Source organism: Agelaius tricolor, unplaced genomic scaffold (assembly GCF_023055355.1).
Source record: "Agelaius tricolor isolate 1412-34295 unplaced genomic scaffold, bAgeTri1.0.p SCAF_9, whole genome shotgun sequence".
NCBI classification, from domain to species: domain Eukaryota; kingdom Metazoa; phylum Chordata; class Aves; order Passeriformes; family Icteridae; genus Agelaius; species Agelaius tricolor.
In genome coordinates this window covers 11,509,763-11,531,728 of record NW_027269269.1, presented here as the reverse complement: position 1 = coordinate 11,531,728, position 21,966 = coordinate 11,509,763, and the positions used below count along the sequence as shown (strand labels likewise).

At 42.5% G+C, this 21,966-nt stretch overlaps 1 protein-coding gene across 2 annotated transcripts in view; it reads right to left on the bottom strand.

Annotated features, from left to right (window-relative positions):
- SESN3 (sestrin 3) overlaps positions 1-18,721 on the bottom strand; it is a 45,526-nt gene extending 26,805 nt beyond the window's left edge. The window contains exon 1 of one of the 2 annotated variants that reach the window (XM_071432740.1): positions 18,456-18,721. In XM_071432740.1, the coding sequence (XP_071288841.1) occupies positions 18,456-18,602 (147 nt within the window). In that variant the 5' untranslated portion in view covers positions 18,603-18,721. The remainder of the gene's footprint in view (positions 1-18,455) is intronic. The other variant, XM_071432741.1, reaches the window with a different exon arrangement.
- Between the last annotated feature and the right edge of the window lie 3,245 nt (positions 18,722-21,966).

Sequence of the window (21,966 nt, the reverse complement as noted above, 5' to 3'; positions counted from 1 at the left end):
GGAACAGGGTCTACCTCGACTGGCTCTAATTACAGTCAAATGCTCTGATTTTCGGTAAATTGTAACACAATTTTAGTCATACAGTCATACTGGACCATCTGCTTATTCCATCCTCACTGAAAACAGAAGAAAGCATTAAAAAAAGTTATCTGAATACCAGTTGTGTCTTAGCATCTACTTTTATTCAAACTCTTCCCTAGGATGCAGGAGGGATTTTGTTTATTTCTGCACATGCCAAGTTGCCTTTTGATTTAGCTCCCCAACCTTGGCAGAGGAACAGTAGTTTAGAAATGTGGCAGAAGTTTAGGATGTATCTAATTCATTTTAGGTGGTAACTTTATTGTTGTAAATTTGCAGAGGATTAACATAATAGTTAAAACTACACATAGTTTTGCTGACTAAAATGAAAACCTCAATAGTCACAGTTTACCTGTCTTCACAAGTCAGTTCTCCTGGGAGAGAATGATCAACAAGAACAAAGAAGTATATTCAGCAAAGCTGAGAAATTTTGACATTTATTGACAACAATTTATTGATGTATCATTGTTTAAAGAAAAAAAAACTGTTTATGGCATCTAATGTAATAAAACTGGGAGCTTTATAGCTTCAGAATGTATCTACAATTCATCTCCCATGAAGTTTCCATTGCAACTTCAAAATTTTAGATATACATTTAAAGGGTAAACCTTGGTGTCCTGTTATTCAGAACAAATTATGTAGAAAAAGAAAAGCCAAAAGACAAAAATGTGAACAGCAATGATTTGAATGATGCATAACACTTTATTTGCTGGCAGTGCAGAACTCCTCCTTACAGCTGACCTATTCCTATAACTAAACCCAGGATATAACTCCAGAAGCAATAAAAGAAATGTTCAGAACAAACAATGTCAAAATGTTGAGAGTTCACAAAGCAAAAGTCCTTGCCTAGGGTCATTTGTTAGGGGTATTTCAAGTGATTTTGCAACAGTTTCTTCCTCTTAACAGACTGTCCAACTCCAAAAATGCAAACTAAGCCATAAAGATGAAAATTAGCAGAGGAAGTCAAACAGCAGGAAATCTTTTTTTTTTTAAATGAAACAGCATTTCAAAATACTTAAACCAGTAACTTTTAACATTAAGAATTTGGCATCTTTGTGCCTCACAGCTGATGAAGTGGTGCAAAGAGCTGGGAAAAGAGCCAATGTAGTACAATTGATGGAGAGCTTTTGCTCTGGTAACAGGTTACAGCCCTTTTGGATTTCACACAATAAAAGGAAGCCTATCCCAAGTTCCCGTCCCTCTACCACCTATTAAGAACACAATCCACACTAATTAGAAACCAAAGGTCAGCAATTTCTACCCAGCCCAAGATGGATGGTCAGGCAGGAGAAGTGCCACAATGGCTCCTTGCTCTTTGAAAGGTATCCGATACACACGGCCCACGGGACAAAAACTCAGCAGTGAACACAAAGTTATGGCAGAAATGCCTATCACCTTTTCCATAAAGGAAACCTACATCTGCATCCTTACTGCTCCTACTGCTGTGTCTCTCTCCTTGTGCTGGAGATCATTCCTATGAACCAAAACCAGCCTCCAAGTGCACCTTGGAGCCTCCAACTGCACCAAGGACCACAAGTCACATGGCAGAGTAACAAGTATGCTGAAATACACTTCTTTATTTAAGAAACCTCAACGGTATTTCACTTTTTTTTTTGGTCAGAATAGATCAAAATGTATCAAGTTAAAGACACACCTGCAACTTAATATTGACTGAAGTTCAGGGTACATCTGGTTGTGTACCTAAGTCTGAGGCTCCTCAACAGAAAAATGGAAAGACCTTCACAACAAAATTCGCTCAACTAACGGTGCCAAGTCAAACCTAAACATTGATTATTAACACCTGAAAAGGATGAGAGACTAACAACAACCTTTTCTACTTCCTTGTTGCTTGAGAATCACTTCTATTTAATATAAGCCAAACCTCAAAGTCTGACTTTTTACTCATGCCCCAGTTGTTCTCAGATACCAAGGATGAAACTCAACTGACCAAACCCAGGCACTCAAATCAGAGTTAGCCAGCTGCCTGCTGGTTCAAATGAAAAAAGGAAGGTGATGTCTAACTCAGGATGAGAACAACTGTGTCATGGAAAAGCCTGAATTTTCACCATAAACTAAAAGGACTTCATGGCTAACCAGGTATTGGTCTGAAGACCAGCAAAACGTATCACCAGCAGACAACAAATGGTCTTCTGGTCTATTTCAGCCTTCAAAAAACTGCTCAAAAAACCAAACAAAAAAAAAATCAAAATCAAAATTATGGGGAGAATAGAAAAAAGGAGAAACAATGCTTCTCTCATCCATCCATGGAAAACTTCCTCCTTCCCTCCCTGCACACCCAGCAGTAAGACTGGAGTTTGTGTGCTCCTCAAAAACTGCCCTCAGGACAGAAGATCTTGTGAGTGAATGTCTAGATGACTCAATACACTACAAGCACAGCAGAAAAGCATTTTCTATGTTTCAACAGCACCAGATATTAAGAGCAAAAGTTAGAAAACTTCGGTGGTTTTAGCTGGGACTTGTTTCATCTGTACCTTGGCTCCCTTCCACCGTCAGGTTTAGTCCACATCTGACATAATGAGACAGACCAGCATTATCTAGTTTGGAGAACATAGCCTTTAGCCATTAAGTTGGCAAAACTGCAGAACTGCACTGAGTTAATCTGGCTGCTCATCAGCCAGGACAGGAGAGCTGCGTGTTGAGAAAGGCTCTCTGAGGCAGCACAGCATATCCTTTAATCCCCTGCCTCCTTGCAGAGGGCTGCCTTGTCCTGCCTGAGCACAGCCCATCTAACCAAGCCTGGTTTTGCTCTGCCAGAAGGGTCCCATCAGCTCAGGAGGCTGCAGGCTCAGCGTGAGCAAGGGCAGTGACTGTGGTCACACGTGTGGCCTCCATCCTCTTAGGGAGAGACCGGATTGACCTCCCAATTGGATCCATGCAGCAGAACACTGCCAACAGGTACAGCAAACATTTGCCAGAAAGTGCAGACAGCTGCTTTGACAGGCCTGAATTAATACCTAAATTATTGACTGAGAGCACAGCCTCTTTACAATGCAGTAATTGAATGGTTAAATACTTCAATTCATAAACACACACACATTTGATTTATTGGGCATACTGCCAATTGGAGATTAAAAAACAAAAAGAGAGAAAGACCCCTGGGGTATGCAAATCCATCATGTATCTCTGGCAGAACTGTCTCCCAAGAATGCTCTACCGAATTTTTAATAGAAGTATTGTCTAAAAGGCATGCCTTGTAAGCAAGCAAAATAGAATGGTATTCATCCATACTGTAAATGCATAATGGCATCCTCCCACTGTTAAGAAAGTGGCCCAGTGTTTGGTGGTTTTTTGTTGTTTGGTTTTGATTTTTCCAAGTATTTCAAAGATACCAAATGATTGAAACACTAAATTAATGTAACGGCAGTACACTGGACAACACTCTGACAATTTTTAAAAGAAAGTCTTGAAAGGACTCCACTGCAATTCATACTAGAAAAACTTCAAATGCTGCAGTATTTCAGCAGAGACATCATCGCCAAGGGTTTATAGAAAGAAGATGCATTTAACAGCATGTTACTATAAAAACAAACTGGTTGAATTTTTAACTAGGGACCATCATCAAGGCTGCATTCTCTCATCTCTCCTCTTTGTTACTGGTGTTGCATTCATTATGACAAACAGCAGAGAGAGAAAGAGATTTGAGGCACAGTGTGCCCTAAAACACTAGGATTTGGATTTTTACCAAGGTAAGACTCTTGAGGTTATGCCTACATTGCAGTCACTAGCACAACTGCTGCTCTTCTACAAGTCAGCTTTAAAAAAGTTCTTGAGATTCACTGGTTTTGAAAAGTCCTTGGTTCACAGTTCCTAAGTCAGGCAGGCACATGAAACTCTGCTGCACAACAGGCTTGAGAAACCAGACAAATGTTGAGTCAGCCACTGCTGAGTTTCCAGTTAAAAGGATGAAGCTTGACAGCTCAGAGTGAATATAAAGAGATCTGCTCACAGCAAGTATGGAGTCCTACCTTTGCACTTTAATGGAAAAAATAATAACAATATCCTCCTCTGATTAGCATCTCAGTCCCCCACAGCTGCAGGGGAGGAAGCTGGCCTCTGACCTCTGCACTAGCTCACTAAAATGGTTTTCCTTCCCAGCTTCAATTTACCTGCATGACAGACTACCAAAAGCAACAAGGTCTCCTGCACTGGTCTCCTGGCCACAGAAAGTATTTTGCTGCCTGAGATGTTATTCAAGCAATGTTTGTGACTAATGTCAAACACTTCATGTTTACAGACTACCAAAAACTGAAAAATCTTCACAAGCTGAGTGTGGTGGAAATCCACCACAGAATTTAACTCAAGCAGGCAAATGTTGAGGACCTCTTCCATGTGAAAACCTGTTTGACCTGGAAACATGAGATTTTAGATCACACAATCCAGCTTCCCAGGCATTTCCACTACTTTTCACCCTGCAATGTCACTGTACAGCTTACTCTTCTTGTAGTTGTTCTTTAAAATTCAGTAGGAGGTGCACTCTGCCAGCTCCCCTGATTGGCCATTGAACCAGGACACATAAGTGGGAAGTCTGAATTTTATCAGAAGAGCAGCAAATCCGCTGCAGAGACACATTTTGCTACCTGGAGGATATCACAGGTGCGTCTCTGTTGCATTTCAGGGAATAGGTACATGAGCAGAAGCCCCACACTCCAGAAATAAACTTAGCATGTGTCCCTGCCAACACTCCTTGCTGATAAGTCTGCGTCCTTGTAGTGTTTTCAGCTCAATAAAAATTTCTAGGACACCATCTCTTTGCTGAGTAGTAAATGCTGCTGCAGACATACACTCCCAAGCACCTTTCACTAACCAAGTACTACATAAAACCAAATTCTCTTCAGAGACATAAGAAAGTCAAACAAATGGCACAAGCATGGGCTTTCAACCTGCCTTTCCCATACCTTTAATGTACCAAATGATCATAGCAGTTATTTTGAATGTCTGTGTATGAACTATCTTAAGTGACATGGAAGTAACTCGCCAAGATTTAGAAAACAAAATCCTCTCACACAGATTAAAGAGGGAAATGTGCTCTGCTCAGTACTGGAGCTCCTTTAGCTAGTTTTCTGCCATCTTCTTCATACAGGATTGTGAATCACAGTAGCTTGAGTCTTAGAAACAGCAACTCTGAACTGAAGATGTTGCTGTCACAAGCATGTCAAATAATTTTAATTGATTGCCTCCTTGCTGTCACAGTCCATGCATAGTGTGCTTGTGCCACCTTCAATAAAAAATTATCAACCAACCAGCAGGCGACAAGCTCAAGCAGAGATACTTAGCTTTCTCCACAATGTGCAACTAAGCTGTGGAAATCCTTGCTGTAAGATGCTAAGGACAAAAAGCCAGAGGGTGTTTAAAAGTGAAGTGTTCAAGTTCATGGAAGAGAAATAGAAGAACAGTTATTTAATATGGAAAATTCACCTCCAGCTCAGGAAGATTTCAAATGGCAAATACTTGGATCCTGGGAGGTAGTGCTGTGGGAGTGCATAACAAACTGTTCCATTTTGTTTGTCTCTCCTTTCTTCAATATCTTTCCTTGGCCACTGTCAGGGACAGTGAGTGACAACTCAGGGAATCTGAGTTGCAATCTGACCCACTGTATCTGCCCTAATGCTCTCATATATCTGCAATAGATTGGTGCAAAGAAAATACTTATTCTTTATGTCCTATTAAAATGGAACTTATTTTCTAATAGAGACAGGAATTGACATCCCCCAAGCAAGGAAGCATTTTAGCTAAACTGAACCATTTCAGAAATAAGCATTGTGCTAATCCAGGGTAGATGATGCAAGCCATGTTATGGAGCTCCTTAGTGCCTGGGTGAGCACATTCCTGCACTGCCTGTTCACACAGCTGGTATCATATAATTTACTTCAGAATCTGAAGTACATTACACTTCAATTCTTTACTGATATGGTTTTAGGAAGCCGGTGTTATTATTCCCATTTTCTAAATGCACCTCATCAGAAATTTCCTCAATTTAGATTTGAAAAAGGTGAAGGAAAAAAATGCCTATTGTCTATATGTTTTAATGCCTTAAAACATGAAGACAATATACTTATGATTCTCACTACTCACCTAATGGGCAGGGGATGGTACTGGAAGAAAAGCACATATTGGCTATGCTACCTCACCATGGAGAACTTTAGGCCATTTGCATTCACATTCAAGACAACATCAATCATGAAAACATGAGCCAGAAACATAAGGTTTCTAATTTATAGCAAAATTTGTAGCTGATGTTCCTTAAAATTTTAAGTTAATCCTTTGAAAAGCTTTTAAAAGAAAATGAGAAGCCCCCTTGGCACAAGTTTCTTGGGCAAATGCTTATGTACAACTGATGATCACTGACATCTTTGCGACAGTTCAAGTAACATAAGGCACGCGGATGCTGTTCTCCTCGCTCTGCCTGGGAAGGGACAGCCCTCCTGAACGTCCAAAAGGAGCAATATCCTCCTGCTTTAAGAGAAGCACCTTTTTTCCTCCATCTTTCTTTGGCTGATGACTCAGAGAGAATGTGCCAGACGAAAATAAAATCTCCCTGACTAACATGCTTTATGTCTAGCCTAAAGGTACAATTTCCAAGAGTGAGCGCCTTGCTGTCTAAGCCAGGAGTTTAAGCCTCTTTTGATTAGTTGACTTGTAAGCATTTTTCAGAAGGAGGTGGCATCCACACCATGCCTCTGAGTTTACTGAAGTGAGTCTTCTTACACAGTTTTCCTGAAGGAAGCCCAGAAAAATCCTATAGGTGCTAGGGCCACAGATGGAAAACCATGGGTGAGCCCTTTTGATTTTTCACCTGATAGGAAATCCTGAAATAGTCACCAATTAGAACAAATTATTTCTCCAAGGAGTCTTGTTTGCAAAGGCAGGAGACTGTTTTACAATGAGCAGGGAGCTGACACACTGTTTTACATTTGATTAGTCTGGGAAAGTCTGGCTAAGAGACAGACAGGGGAAAAGCTTCATCTCAGTAGCACATTCGCAAGCCACTGACTTGTTGGAATGACCATAAGAATTCTTGCAGTCAGGCTGTTTCTTCCTTTTTTTTTTTAAAGAACATTTTGCATCTTAAGTTACATCTTACCAAAGTGAGTCATTAGTGAGATACAATCTCCAAAACACACTGACTTAATGTAGCTGAGCTGGTGGCAGCAAAGACCTAAGATACAAATGTATTTTCATGACGGAGCTTAAAAGATATGCTGATTTTCAAAAATGAAGACTCCTAACTGTTAGAGAAGATTTATTGCATGTAAATACAAGAATTGTGTAGAGACAGATCAGCTACTCCTGCTCTGTCCAGCCACCCAGGCCAGCAGATTGACAGAACTTCAGATTTACCCCCAGCCTCTGCTGGCAGGTGCTACCATTTTCTCAGAGTACTGCCTATACTTTTACTAAGAGAGCTTTTGCTACAATTTGGTGACTTAATGACTCTACCAAAAAAAAAAAAAAAAAGCACCAGCAATAAATAAATAAATTAAAAAAAGAAATAACAAACTCACTTATTTTATACTCTGTTTGAATAATGATTTCTGTAGCTATGGAAGAGTGATTTACATGCACTGCCTACTAAGGTTCTTCATTGCCCTCCAGTCGACTTGCCCTTTTTCTTAATGAAGTCACCAAACCCAAACTGAGACCTTTTCAACAGAGTAAGCCCAGCTCCAAAGAGACATATTCACAGCCTTTACTTGCCCCAGCCCTACCTCTATACAGACAGAGGTGCAATTTTTTGTCCAGCTTTTCTGGGAAACAAGAACTGATGCCATAGACCTACCTTCTCAAACAAGACAAATTAATCATTTTGGATGGCTGGATGCTGCCTCTATGCATTCATGAGGCACAGCTTAACTCCAAGGAGTGTCCCATACAAAACAGCAACAGCACTGGATAGTCAAACTGCTTTTGCTTGTATGGCAAGTTTCTGTTGGATAAATAGGTCAAGTAACTACACCTTTATCTAATACCTTTTGCATTAGTGGCCTAAAGAGCAGGGGCACGGAGGGAGACCCTCCTTCCCCCTCCGTTCCCCTCCTGCTTTTCTCAGCCATGTGTGAAAGATGTTTGCAGCAAACCCTCCATGGCTGCAGCCTGCTTTCCTTCCACTTGGACTCGGCCCTGCTGGAAGAGGCACCAAGCTCCATCTCTCCTGAAGAACTACAATGCTGGCTGCAGACTCCTTCAGCCTTTAATTACGTTAAGTTGACCTTTTCAACCAACACACCTTTCCTCCTAACTACTTGTCAAACACCAGCACAGAAGCAAGACAAGTTTTAAATTGCTGGAATAGAAGTCACTAATTTCAAAGCAGATTCTACTTGAATGACCCCAATGTTAGTGCCTCATCCAGTCTTTTCCCAGTAACACAAAACTTCAAATAATAATGTCATTGAACAATTTGTTTGTGGTTTTTTTGGAGGGGAAAGAAGATGAAAATATTCTGTGAGCCATTAATATGGCATAAACTAGTCAGGAGTTTTTCTGGTTCAACCTTTCCACTGCATTTGTTTAAATGTGGCATCTGCAAAATGTAAAAATATTAAATATAGTGGAGAAACAGAACTGAAAAAAAAAACCCCAAAAAACAAAAGAAAAGAAAGAACACAAAAGGCCATGTCTGATTCTAGTGAGATGCATTAGAGCCTGTCTTCTGGATTTCACAGGGAGAAGGCAACCAATCAAAATGAACTGTTGACTAATGAACACCAAGCACCTCAAGTGTTCCTAAAGTATTTTGATATGTCTCCTACCGCTGGGGACTGGAAGTTTCCACCACAGGATATTAACAGAGCCCTAGTTTAGAGTTTTTCTAGTCATAGTGGTCTAGAGTGAAATTGGCTGCCACTGAATTAAAGAGGACTTATAAAACATGGGTGCTCAAACAGCTGCCACTGCACATAATGGGTACTGCAATCAGCTTCTGGAGGGAACTGAAGGAGCCAGCTGATAATGGGGAGAGAAATGTGGTGCTTCAACTTTAAATTCTTATTTGTAGTGTGTTGTTGTCACCTTATTACTGGACAACAACAGGGACAAACTGGGAACTTCAGCATGTTTCTACCTCATATACAGATCAAGCTGTGTATAATGTATGTGCACAACCACCCAAGTCCAGCTTACAGAGTTGGTTCTATGGGTGCTTCTCTATTAACAGTTGCCTTAGTTTTCTAACTCTAAGCCAGATATTGCAGTCAGGCAATCATTGCTCACTGGAATAATCACATCCTGATGCTGATTTCCAGGGAGGCACAAGGCTTGCTCTGCCTGCTGAATAGCCAGTGGGTATTTGCATGCAGGCAGCATGTTGACTTCAAGACACAGAACATATTGTAGTAAAGCAACATTTCAAGTGTTCTTCCACACTGGATGAGATCCAGCTGGTGTCAGGTAGAATATTTAGACAGCATGTAGGCGCTCCATTTCATTAGAGGTCTAATCAAATTTCTAAATGCTAGAACAAATTACTATTTCCACACCTCTAATCAGCAATGAGGGTGCTTTACTGAGAGGAATGTCAATCAACTCAGAGGGGAATATTTTTTTTTTTTTAGTTAATAGGCATAATTACATTAAAACAGATTTAGAACCATATGGCCAAAACCCCTCCAGATACATTTAGACAATAATGTAACTATATTCCCTTTACCACATGCTACAGCAGGAGATATTAAACATATTTACAAGCACGTGCTATTAAATTAGGTTCAACATTGTTAAGACACTGTCTTATTAAACAGTTTTTAACTGCAGAATTCATATGGAGGAGAGAACATATGCTAGCTTTCAATTGTTCTGTTAGTATCAGCCAGAGCAAATCCAATGCAATAACAAACTGCCCAGAGACAAATAAATGATGATTTTGAATAAGCAGCTGTGTACTGCTCTAGAATGGTTTACACCAAGACAGCTTGTGTTCCTTCACTGTCATGAGCATAACTTTGTTTACTGAGGTTATGTGCAATTGCTCAGAAGCATGAATTTTTATTTGAAAATGTTAAGTGAGGAGTCATTCTTGCAACCATTCCTCCTTTCTAAGGAACAATTTTAATCCATCCTATAAAGTGTCAAATGACTCTGAAGGAATTTACATTTCTCTCCAGTTTCATGACAAAACTAATTTGAAATTTAATATGCTTTAAAACAGATACACAATTACACATTTTGATTCCAAACTGCAGCAATTGAGACATATTGACTGTATTTATGACTTTACTGCTCATTCTGAATAGATGAAAACCTGATTTTCAAGTTACCTTTTACTTTTCTTCTAAATGTTTTTTGCACTTGCAGAGGTAACAGAGATCTGTGACTCCAAAGAATTCTCATGAATGCGATTCCTCCTGGCCTTCCTACATGTTAACCTAAATTAGTGTATGTTGGAAGACTTAAACCTCATGCCAAAGGGTGGTCCACACACTGACCACACCATATTCCCTTGTGATAAAGACTTATTATTTCTGTTCCAGCCTATTCTCAACACATGGAGCCAAGAATACTTCATATCCCACTCCATTATTGCTTTTTACCACCTGATCCCCTGAGGAAGGGGACTACAGGTAGCCTCACACTATTACCAAGTTCAAAAGGTTGGAGGCTGAGCTCAGAATCCATGAGAAATCCATTGCTAGTCTAACAAAACAAGGTGCTTATCTTAGGAGTAACATGAGAGTCATTAACAACAACAAAAGGTGTTTAATCAGGAGGTTGTATCTGTTTATTTATCTTACCTTAATTCAGGTAACCAGGGACATTCAGGAAAGAATTAATATATCCTGCTCAATTAAGAGCACCGACTTCTGTCTCTTACCCTGAGCACCATCACCTTCATCAGCCTCTCCCTAACTTAAATCCATGACTGCCACAAAGATTATGCCCATAAGAAAAGAGCCCATGCTTCAAAACACCTTCCTCTCAATTTAAGAAAGATGTGAGAATGAAGATATCTGAATAAATAAGTGGTTGATATGGTCTGTAACAGGAACAAAATAGTTATTCAGCTTCATAAACACATAATATTGTTTACCATCTCTACCAGTATTTTGGCCCAAGTGATAGTTATCTAATGTCTGATATGCAAGAAGCATCCTGTAATAAAAATTTGAAACTAGTAATTAAGAGAGACATTTAAAATTAATACCCCTTGATCATGCCTCCTCTGTTATCAGTAACACTGGTCTGCCCAGGATGGCATACCAAGAACTGCACAGAATTTCTTGAACTATCTGTAATGTATTTCATGGACTGACTGATAGGCAAACAATCAGAAAAAAATTGTTTGTGGAGAGTATCCCTACCTCCCTCTAATGGCATTTCACAATTTGATTCATCTGCATTACATTCCCTATAGCTTCTACTCAAAGCACAAAGACTACCAGGCTGGGCTGCAGAGACAACAATGGGGAGCACCTCTGCATACAAACAGGAGCACCTGCGAAGAACAGAGAAATTAAACAGCATAAATTATTTCCATACAGGTTTTTCCAAAGATGATGAGGTGCAATTTCTCATTAACTGAGGTCTCCCTCCTGAGAATTCAAATTTCTTTTCTACTTAAAATGCCCCATTTCCCCCTGGTCCATCCTGACCCACTTAGACAAAAGCCAATATTCAGCCTGAACATGCAAACTATGCTGGAGATCCCCCATTATTCTCCAGCCCTGTAAATGGAAATCTGATAATAAAATCTCCAGACCCCAGCTAAGCACAGCTAGAAGAAAATTTTACCACTATCTTCTCTCTCTCAAATCTCCCTAGCCAGAAAAAAACCAGTTCAAATCAAGAACTAAATGAGTATTAGCAGCTCCCTCACCAATGTGGGAGAGAGGAAAAACCAAGGATGCTTAATGAACCATAGTATTTTTTTCAGATTTCAAAACACTGCCATTTAAAGAGATGTGATATTTGAAGCCCTAATTAAGTAATATGCATAAATTTAAAGCAAATGTTCACAGAGTCCACATCTCCAAACCACAGCCTGTGATTTGGCTAATGCAATGCTCCACTCCCTGAAGTAAGTCTAGCAGAAGACAACCTCCACACTTGGCTAATGCACTCGCAACACTAAACCTCAAAGTTTCTTTTGAAGAAAATCCTCCTGCCCACTTTCTTTCCTTTCTCACCTCCATTCCCTCCCTGTAATTCAGGAAAGATTGTGCTTTTGCTTTTGTTCTTTTTTTTTTTTTTTTAATAGAATGACTATTCTAAATGAACATGGTTGCTATGAGGCCACCTCTTACAGCTTTTCATTGCAAAACAGCGTCGTTCACCAGAGGTTCATTTCACTCATGCCACTCTCATTACAGGTCTAATGAAAATTTAATAGTTCTGCCATCTCATTTTCAGCCAGTAAAACTAGGAAAACACAAGGAAGTTTCTTTACAGTAGTTTTTAAGGTAAAAGTAGGAGAACCCAGGCAGCCTTAGGACCAGCATACATGTGCAAAGAGCAACATGGCCCTTTGATTTCAGGACACAAGGACTCTACACAGGGGATGGGAGAACAACCAGTTAAATGGATCACATTCTGAAAAGATACAAATTACTGAAACACTCATGAGGATGGGGAAGGAGAGAAACCAGTCAACTCTGGATTTTCACTGCATTTATTTCACAGGAAAGAACCTTGTTCTTAGTTGTTCATTTGTTGGGAGTTTTTTAAAATCAAATCTTTCAATAAAAAAATGAGAGTGAATTATGAGAGTGAGAGGCCTGTTGCTGTCAACTTTAACTGCCCTAAAAAGTTTGGTTTGCTGCTCTTGGTTTACACCTTTACATTTTTGGATCCTAAAAATTCCATCTTGTCCCCCAGCTGTGCATGGGGAGGACAGGATTAGTTGGAGGATTAGTTGGAGGAGTGACCTGAGCTGGTTTCACCAGTGCTCCAGGGGACTGGAAGACACAAACACTGAAGGCAGACACAATGTTTTACACAACAGAATGTTGCTAAAATTAGAACCAATGAAAACAGAGTTGATTTTTCATGACACAGTTTGCAAATCATTTTGAGAACTCCTTTAAGAAGAAGCACATTGGAGATTTAAAGCCATCTAGGCAGCTTCTCACACCCCCTACAGTGTGAAGAGAGATTATTATTATGAGGCATCAAACTGTAAAAGATATAATTTGATTTTACAAATTAAGATTCTCTGTGACAGCCGATGTTTGTTGATGAGATTTCCAAAGCCAACTAGAAAAAGTGCTGCATTGTGGAAAATCCAGGGTATTTTCCAAGCAAAGGCACAGCAACTTTGATTTGCCTATGCTCAGAATAGACTGAACCAGGTTGACTTCCCTCAAAATAGCTGAGATATCCTTGAAAGGCCTCTGGATTTTTACAGTGCAGGTAACAGCATCTCCATGCATCTTCATGACTCATGGTGACACATATTTTAGCTTACACAGGCTTATGAGACCTGACATTAAACTATTTTTGGTTCACTTTTGGGCTACTTTCTTATTCACCCACACAGAAGAATAATGTGAATGAAAGTGTGTCTTTTCTTCTTTTTTGGATATGACCTCAACTCCCTGAGCCCAGGTTAGTGCTATTGTAAGCACGGCATCATTTAATGATGTTCACACATTTTTCTATCTTAAAAGCAGGTGCTTTTTTTGGCAGCATCAGACCTAGAACAAACTCTTCCAGATCCTCGTACCTGTGGACACTTCAATTTTCCAGCCTAAATGATTTATGACCATATTACATCCATCTACTCTTGAGCTAATTTCTCCTCACTTGCTCTTACCATGAGATGTATTTATAGACACTGATCATATCCCTCTTAGTCTTTGTTTCTGCTGGATTAAAAAACCAAACTTTTTTAGTTTCCTTCTGCAAAATCAGTACACCCTTCCTCCCAGCACCCAGCCAGCTCCCCTCTGTGCCTCTTTAATTAGGATCCATCCTTCCCAGCTTCTCTTCTCTTCAACACCACAGCCCTGCAGGGTGACAGGAAGGTGCTGGTCCTCCTGCATAAAGATCCTCCCCCCTGCTCCTTCCAAGGAGCTGCTCTTATTCAAAGTGATCAGCAGCAAACAGCCAAGCCTGTAACTCTCACATTTCACACCACTGGATTTCACACCACTTCAGCTATGCCTGTGCTCAAGATCTCCCAGCTCTCCATGAAATGTCCCTGTCTCCCTGGAACATCAACATTTATCACTTGTATTGTCCTCTCAGCACAGTGACTTCTCCTTCCAGCATGGCCCCCCATAATTCCCATTCTCATCACTTCCCAATCCCTGTAATTAACAGTAACAGAAAAACAGACAAACTAGGCAGATCAAAGGTCCCTCCTGCCCAGTAACCTGTCAGTGCCAGGGGACAATAGGATACATGTCACAGCCAGGAAAGCATACAGAAACTATACTGAGAGGTGTTGCTATTTCATATTTACATGTGTTGTTTAATTTTTGTTATGAATTTGTGCAAATAGTTTTCAAATCCAGTTAAACTTTTTGATATATAGAACATTTGATGTAAGTAAATACAAACATTTAATTAGCATTGACTTGCAGTGTCAAGTTAAACCTTTGATGTTACTTCAGATGTTTAATGACTACAGTGCAGTTTTAGTCCATTCAAAGGTTTTTGAAGAGGACACTCTAGCAGCTGTCTTATCAATAGAAGACCACAACATTAGTCTAGGATGCCTGCTTTTGGTGGTATCATGTAATATATATTTTTTTCATATTTGCTTTGTAACTTTGTACAGTATTGAGAGTTGTACTAAAGGAGGAGACATGCATGGGAGGATGAGGAGCAAATTATGTCCATCATTTTTATGGGTACTTCCCCTCTCACAGGATCACCCTGATCAGGTAGGTCTATAAATACCAGGAAAGCCCTGGATTTAATATGCCTTTATGCTGCACTCCAGCACAGACACTGGCTCAAGCCAGGAGGGTCAGCTAAGTCAGCTCCACTTCCACCTTGCCAACACGAAGGTTGCTTTTAAACCACCTTCCCCTGTCACCTACCTGGCCACTGCTCTTCTATCTCCCCCAGTGAAATCTAACACAAACCAAATATTTAATCCTGGAACCATGTTTATACTTTTCTGTCCTACCAACTTGTATGTACATGTAAAAGAACCTTTTACTTCACACGCTTTGCAATTTGCAACCAAGCTTGAACAGTTGGCAAATCCTCCCTGTTCCTACATTTCCTGACATATCAGGATTTTTCCAGCCCCTGAAGACTTCTTGCTCATTCCTAAAAGCCTTCCTGAAGCAGTGATTTATCCAAAGAAATACTGAGCTCTTCCTATATAATATTCTTTCTTGCTTGGGATATTGATTTTGTTTAGGCAGGAGAACCTTGGGTTTCCATCAGGCTCCAGGATAACCCCCTGGAGCTTCCCTGCCCAGGGACTCCCCTACATGTTGCATTTTCCAAGGGGAGAGCTGGAGCTGTCCTGGTTACTGAACTGGCAGCAACTCTCACCCACCTCTAGGAAAGACTTGGCAAAAGCACCCCTACGCCCTGCTAAGCACTTTCTCCTCCTGGTATGCCACAATTTTGTTACAAAGTCTGACCATCCGTCCCATGAACCAGAGCTACTCCACTTGTTTTGGACATTCTTCCAAGTATTTAAAACTGATTTTTAAAAGCATTAGCCTTGGTTGTGTGTTCAACAAGCTCACTCACCAAACCCAAGACAGTATCACCTATAATCACCCATTACTGGCTGTCCTTTTCTTTTTCCTCCTAAACCAAATAATGATGCAGTTGTTGTACCTCTGACTGTCTAAGCCCTTCTGATTAGCAACAATTCTTCTGCAAGCAGATCTGATTATCTATAGAGTGCCATAACAATAAACCCAGCTGGAATATGTATCCTTTTAATATGAGAAACCTTCTTCATAGGCAAATTCAACCCATTAATCCTTAGCAAGATTCTCAGCGCTGCCCTCTTAGAACTTTCCATTATAAATGTAACTTTGATTAATCTGAAATTGGACGAAGCATAAAGTGCAGCATCTAGCTTTTCCTGTTTCCCAGCTGAAAGAGAAACTTACCTTCACCCATGAGAAACCAAAACCTGCTAGACTGTTTCAAATTTCATTATATGCCACTGAGTTGAAAGCTTGCTTTGCCCCTTATGATTTTGACAACAGCTCTACCTAAACTGTGAGCATTCAAATGATTTCAAATAAAGACTTAAAACGGAGGAGGGCAGAAGAGATTCAACATGTTCCAAGGCCAATCATTCTTTCCAGTATATTATCACATGAACATTAAGAAAAAAAAAACCCAACACCATCAAAAGAACAGATGAGGCAGCATTTATCTGAAGATTATTACTCCTCGAGATTCAGGTCAAATTTACATCTCACTTCTGTCAAGCGTTTTGTTTTGGGTTTTTCCTCATGTCTTCTACTTGCATGCTTGCCAAGGAGGTGCAAAAGGTTAAAATTTACAGTGATTTTTATTACACCAGCTCTTAAATAATGACAGATGTAGTCAGAAGCTTTGCACTTATGTTTTTATTGTCCAGCCTACAACAGAGATGGAACCATGTCCCAGTGCCACCACTGAAAGCACAGAACACCTTTCAAGAGGCTTTCATGACTCAGTTTCTTTATTCTTCCCCAATTTTGTATGGTTGAAATGACCACAGCAGAGCAGCACTAAATTGCTTTCCTCAATAGACCCAACTGGGTTCTTATGTTTCACCATCATCCCTAAACTACTTTAAAATAAAATTAAAATCCAACAATAAATCAAATCCAGCAAGTTTCCCGTTACCAGAAAAGGACTATCTAACCTTGCCACCACCTCCTACCTCCCACTGATATTAAAGAGGTATACAAAAAAAGTCCTACCCAGCAGGATAGGAATACGACTTCAAAAAATTCACTAACTTAAATTTAATTTTAGATCTACAAGTGCTGCCAAGCACCACTTTATTTGTCAACAAAACATTTTGATTATTTGGCAGAACAAAGCAAGCTGCCTCCCTGCTTGCTCTACAGACATATTTGGCAATGGTTAATTTGTATGTCTTCAGACATATGTCAAGTCTGAAGCTGTTTCTGGCTTTAACCCTGCAGAACTTCTCTGTTTTTCTTTAAGTGGGAACAGCAGCAAGCTAAAGCCAAGAAGGGATTTGGTCCTGCAACGAAATGGTTAAAAATCAGACTCTGCTGATGTGTGCTTCTCTGATCCATTACATTTCTCGCAAGCTGAGCTAAGAGCTGAGCACCAAGTATCAACTGTAATATGATCCAAGAGTTTATGGAAAAAATAACTGCACATACCAAGCATGCACATTTAATAAGATTTTGTTTCCATTAAAATATTCAAGAAACACGATTTTTAAGATCTGCTTCTCTCTCTGACCGATTTTTAACGTTTCTCCTCCCCCTCCCCTAAATACACACCTCCTTTCCAAAAACCAAACCCTTAAAAAAAAAAAAAAAAAAAGGGAAGAAAGAAAAAAGCAGTCCTACTGCAGGGAAGAGAGGCTTGAAAAACAACTTTGATTGGCACTTGGCCTGACCCACAGAGGAAGAAAAACAGTTTTCGGACAAAGAGCGCAAATATTTGAGCTCACTGACTTACAGGCTTTCTTAGCATTTGCAAGAATCAACCTGGAGCAAAATGTGTTGGGAGAGACTGAATTAAAATAAAACCAAAACCGGCATCGCGTTCATCTTGGGCGCTCGGAGACTCGGCGCATTTGAACAGCTCAGCAATTTTAATTCATTTGCGCTGGACAAACAAAAAGCACCTCCACTAATGCTCCCCGAGAGGCAGATGTCGGCACCGGGGGGTGCAGCCGCCGCACCCCCGGGGGATCCGCGGGAAGCGGCCGGGGCTGCTGCGGGGATGCGCTCTGCGGGCCGGGGGGCGGGGGGCTGCCCATTCCTGCTGCTTTTCTTACATCTTTAAAGCTCTGATCCCAATTCCGCCCGCCCTCCCCCCCCGCACAAAGACTTGACGGAGATCGCGGGGGTGAATTTCGCCGCTGGAATACGTGGATAATAAACTTTACGAGCGCGGCGGGGCCCCAGGCCAAGCCCCGCAATGCCGAGCGCTCCCCAAAACCTCGGGATGCAGGGGGGGCAGCCTGGGACAAGCCTGGGCAAGTGACAGCCGTCCCAAGGGGGACAGGGGCGAAGGGGGCGCGGCACTTGGCACCCCTCGGCGCCCCCCGGGTTCCCCTCGCCCTGCTCCCCCCTGCTCCCCCCACCCCACACTCCCCGGCACTCTCCTCCTGAGAAGCCCCCATCCCACCGCCTCCTCCATTCCCCCGCCCCATTGCCCACTTCCCCTCTGGCCACTGCCGCCGTACGCGTCCCACCCGCCAAGTCTGTCCCACTGCCCCTCGCTCCCCGAATCCCCCCACAAACCTCTCCCGCAGCTCCCGCCGCCTCCGTGCGGGCGCCCCCCGATACCTGTCTCGGCACCTTCCGGCAATTGCCGCACACCCGGTACTGCCCGGCGGCGGCGGCAGCGGCGGCGGCGCTGCCCACGGGTCCGGAGCCGAGGCGGTTCATGGTGGCGGGGACGGCGGCGACGGCCGGGCGGGACGGGAGGCCCAGGACGCTCCGCGCCGCTCAGCTGCCCGCGCCGCCGGCCGCCCCCATCCCCGGCCGCGGCCCCAGCGCCCGCTCCGCGCCACCGCCCCCCGCGCACACCCCCGCGGGCCCCGCCAATCCGCGCCGTCCGCCCCGCCCACCGCCGCCGCCGCCGGCCAATCGCGATGGGCCGCCCGCCGCCGGCCAATGGGCAGCGCCCGCTCCGGCTCCCATCTCCGGGCAGCCTGCAAGAGGGGGCGGGGCGAGGGGCGTGACCGGCGCAGAGGAGGGGCGTGGCCGGTGGCGTCTCTGGGCAGCCTTGGGCAGAGAGGGGCGGAGCCCGCGCCTCGGCGCGTGCTTCCCGCTGGCCAATAGGGTGGGCGCCATGCACAGCAGGCCCGGAGACCACGCCCACAGGGCCGGGGTCCCGGTGGCCGCGGCTTCCCCGGGGCCGCTCCGGCTCCCCTGAGGCGTCCCCGGAGTCCCGGTGCGGGCACCGCAGGCATGAGGGGCCGGCCCCGCTCCCAGCCCGCCCGGCTGCCTGCTGGGGCCAGAGCCAGTCCCCGGCCATCGCCGTGCTCCTCGTCTCGAGATACCGCGGCTCCCGGGGTGGGGAGTGAGCTGCTCTCGCTGCCAGGGCGGCGGGCTGCACATGCAGGGAAACGGCTGCGCTGGAGCAGGATGAGCTGCTTGCTCTGGGGGAAACTGGGAGCAGCATGCGAGACTCTGTGTGTCTGTGTGTGTGTGTGTGCGCGTGTGCATGTGTGTCTGTGTGTCTGTGTGTGCGTCTGTCTGTGTGTGTGTGTCTCTGTGTCTCTGTGTGTTTGTGTGTGTGTGTGTCTGTGTGTGTTTGTGTGCGTGTGTGTGTGTCTGTGTGTGTCTGTGTGTGTGTGCGTGTGTGTGTCTCTGTGTCTCTGTGTGTGTTTGTGTGCGTGTGTGTGTCTCTGTGTGTGTCTGTGTGTGCGTGTGTCTGTGTGTGTGTGTGTGCGTGTGTGTGTCTCTGTGTCTCTGTGTGTGTTTGTGTGCGTGTGTGTGTGTCTGTGTGTGTCTGTGTGTGTGTGTGTGCGTGTGTGTGTCTCTGTGTCTCTGTGTGTGTTTGTGTGCGTGTGTGTGTGTCTGTGTGTGTGCGTGTCTGTGTGTGTGTGTGTGCGTGTGTGTCTCTGTGTCTCTGTGTGTGTTTGTGTGCGTGTGTCTCTGTGTGTCTGTGTGTGTGTGTGTGTGCGTGTGTCTCTGTGCGTCTGTGAATGTGAGTGTGAGCGTGTGTGTTTGTGTGTGTGTTTGCCTCAGGTCGCCGGGATTGTTAGGGATGATGAGTCAGGTTTTCTAGGCTCCATGCTAATGCACGGAGATGGAGTGTATAATTAGGACAGAGGCAAATCTATTATCTGCAGCCTCGGAGAGCTGGAGTATGAACCTCTTTTTTTTTTTTTTTTTTTTTGCATCGTGGCATCACTGCTGCTTCCCTTGCCTGTGTGCTCCTTAGCTTTCAAGTTTGCACAGAGGAGCTTCAGCATAAGTAGTCCCACCGACGTCAGTAAAAGTTCATTAAATGTCGAGCATTACATAACTCATATTTTGAAAGATGATGATAGAGAAGGATTTTATTTTTTATTTTTTATTTTTTAATGGGATCAGAATGCTATTACTCTACACAATTTCTAAGCAGATTTGGGATGTTACATTTTTTTCAAGATTTCTCTCGGAGAAAGAATTTTAAATTATCTGCTTTTGCTTTGCCTGGAAATACTTTCTATTTTTGCAAAATGAAGCGTTGTATAATTTGGTCAACTGGCTGGCTAAAAAGGGCACAATGCAATTAATAATTTACATATCTTAAAGGAGACTGATTGAACCTAGATCTGTCTTTGAGAACTACCGAAAAGTTTCTCAGATCAGACTTTGCCAGCTTAAGTAAAACCACATACACAGAAACATTCTCCTCCATGCTTTCCCTTCTATCCATTTGAAAAGGGATCTTTTCCTCAGGCAGAGCAGCCTTCAACAGACGGACACTCTGTGGACTCCACTGTTGGGAATGCATCCAAATGTTACACTCACAGGCAGCCATACAAAATGCTTGGAGAGGAATACATGGAAGGGGGTTGGGTTCTTTTGTTTTGTTGTTTTGGGTTTTTTTCCCCCAAACTGTACTAGAAACGGCATCCCAACATGAGAAAACAGTTTGTTTGCCTGATTGCAGGTACTTGCTGTTGTGCCATGTCTGAATCCCACACACTGCAGCATGGTGCTATTTAAACCAGGGGAGAAGGACAGCCAAACAGTTTAGTTTTCATCATGTAGTCTGAATGTAATGCTAAAATCTAAGTAAACTATGTGAATGATGTAAGCAGCCTTTTATTTCTTGCTGAACTTCATTATAATGTTATCTGAAATAGGAATGTTTAAAAGAAGCAGTAGAGGGTCAGTGTTATTAAGCCACAAGCCAAGGGGAATTTACTCTTCAGCTCAAGTAAGATCACTTTGAGTCATTTGCTGTTAAAGTGTCTCATTCAAAACTCCAACCCATTGACAATGATGGTAGCAGATTCATTTGAAAAAACAGATAAGAGAAAGATTTTGACTGAGTTACTCCTAATATTTAAGGTCAGAACATTTGTAAAATACTCGGATATCGGTAATAGCATCCATTCCTTTTATATCCACAGTGGCAAGTATACATGTCTTAACATTCTTAGAAACCTGGTTGGGTCCCATTCCCCTGCTGAAATTGTTTCTGCCTTGAGTGACAACTTCAGATCTTCAGCATAGTCTATTAAACCCAGGAAAATTTTCCATTAGCCAGGTGTGAAAGTTAGGCTGACTTGTAAGGGAGTTTTTAAAATTAAAGAAATTAATTAAGGGAGTCTTTAAAATTAAAGAAATTTGGTATCTAGCCTCTGTTCTGCCACAAACATCTTGTGAAAGAAAGCAGGACATGCATGCCTAGATGCTCAAGTATTTGGTTGACTAACCCTTAATTAAACAAGAAGCACTTAAGTACCTTTGTGGCTCCCAGTCTTGCCTTTCAGTACTTTAGTATCTGAGAAATGTCAAGAGAAATATAAACTTTGAAAGTGTTTCATTGTTTTTGGAAACAATACAGCAAATAGAATTGCATAAAACCCTTTTTTGCCTTCAACAAAAAATCTATTGGATATCTTTTCTGGAGTTCATTTTTCCTGTCTGCAATTTTTTTTAATAAAGACTTTTAATGCTAATAGAGATCAGACATGTACTTAAAAGGGCCAATGCTTACCCAGCATCAGTCTTAGAAAACTAGTGTATAGACCGGAGACAATAGGACAATTTTCAAAACACCTGAACTCCTTCTAGATGTCGTATT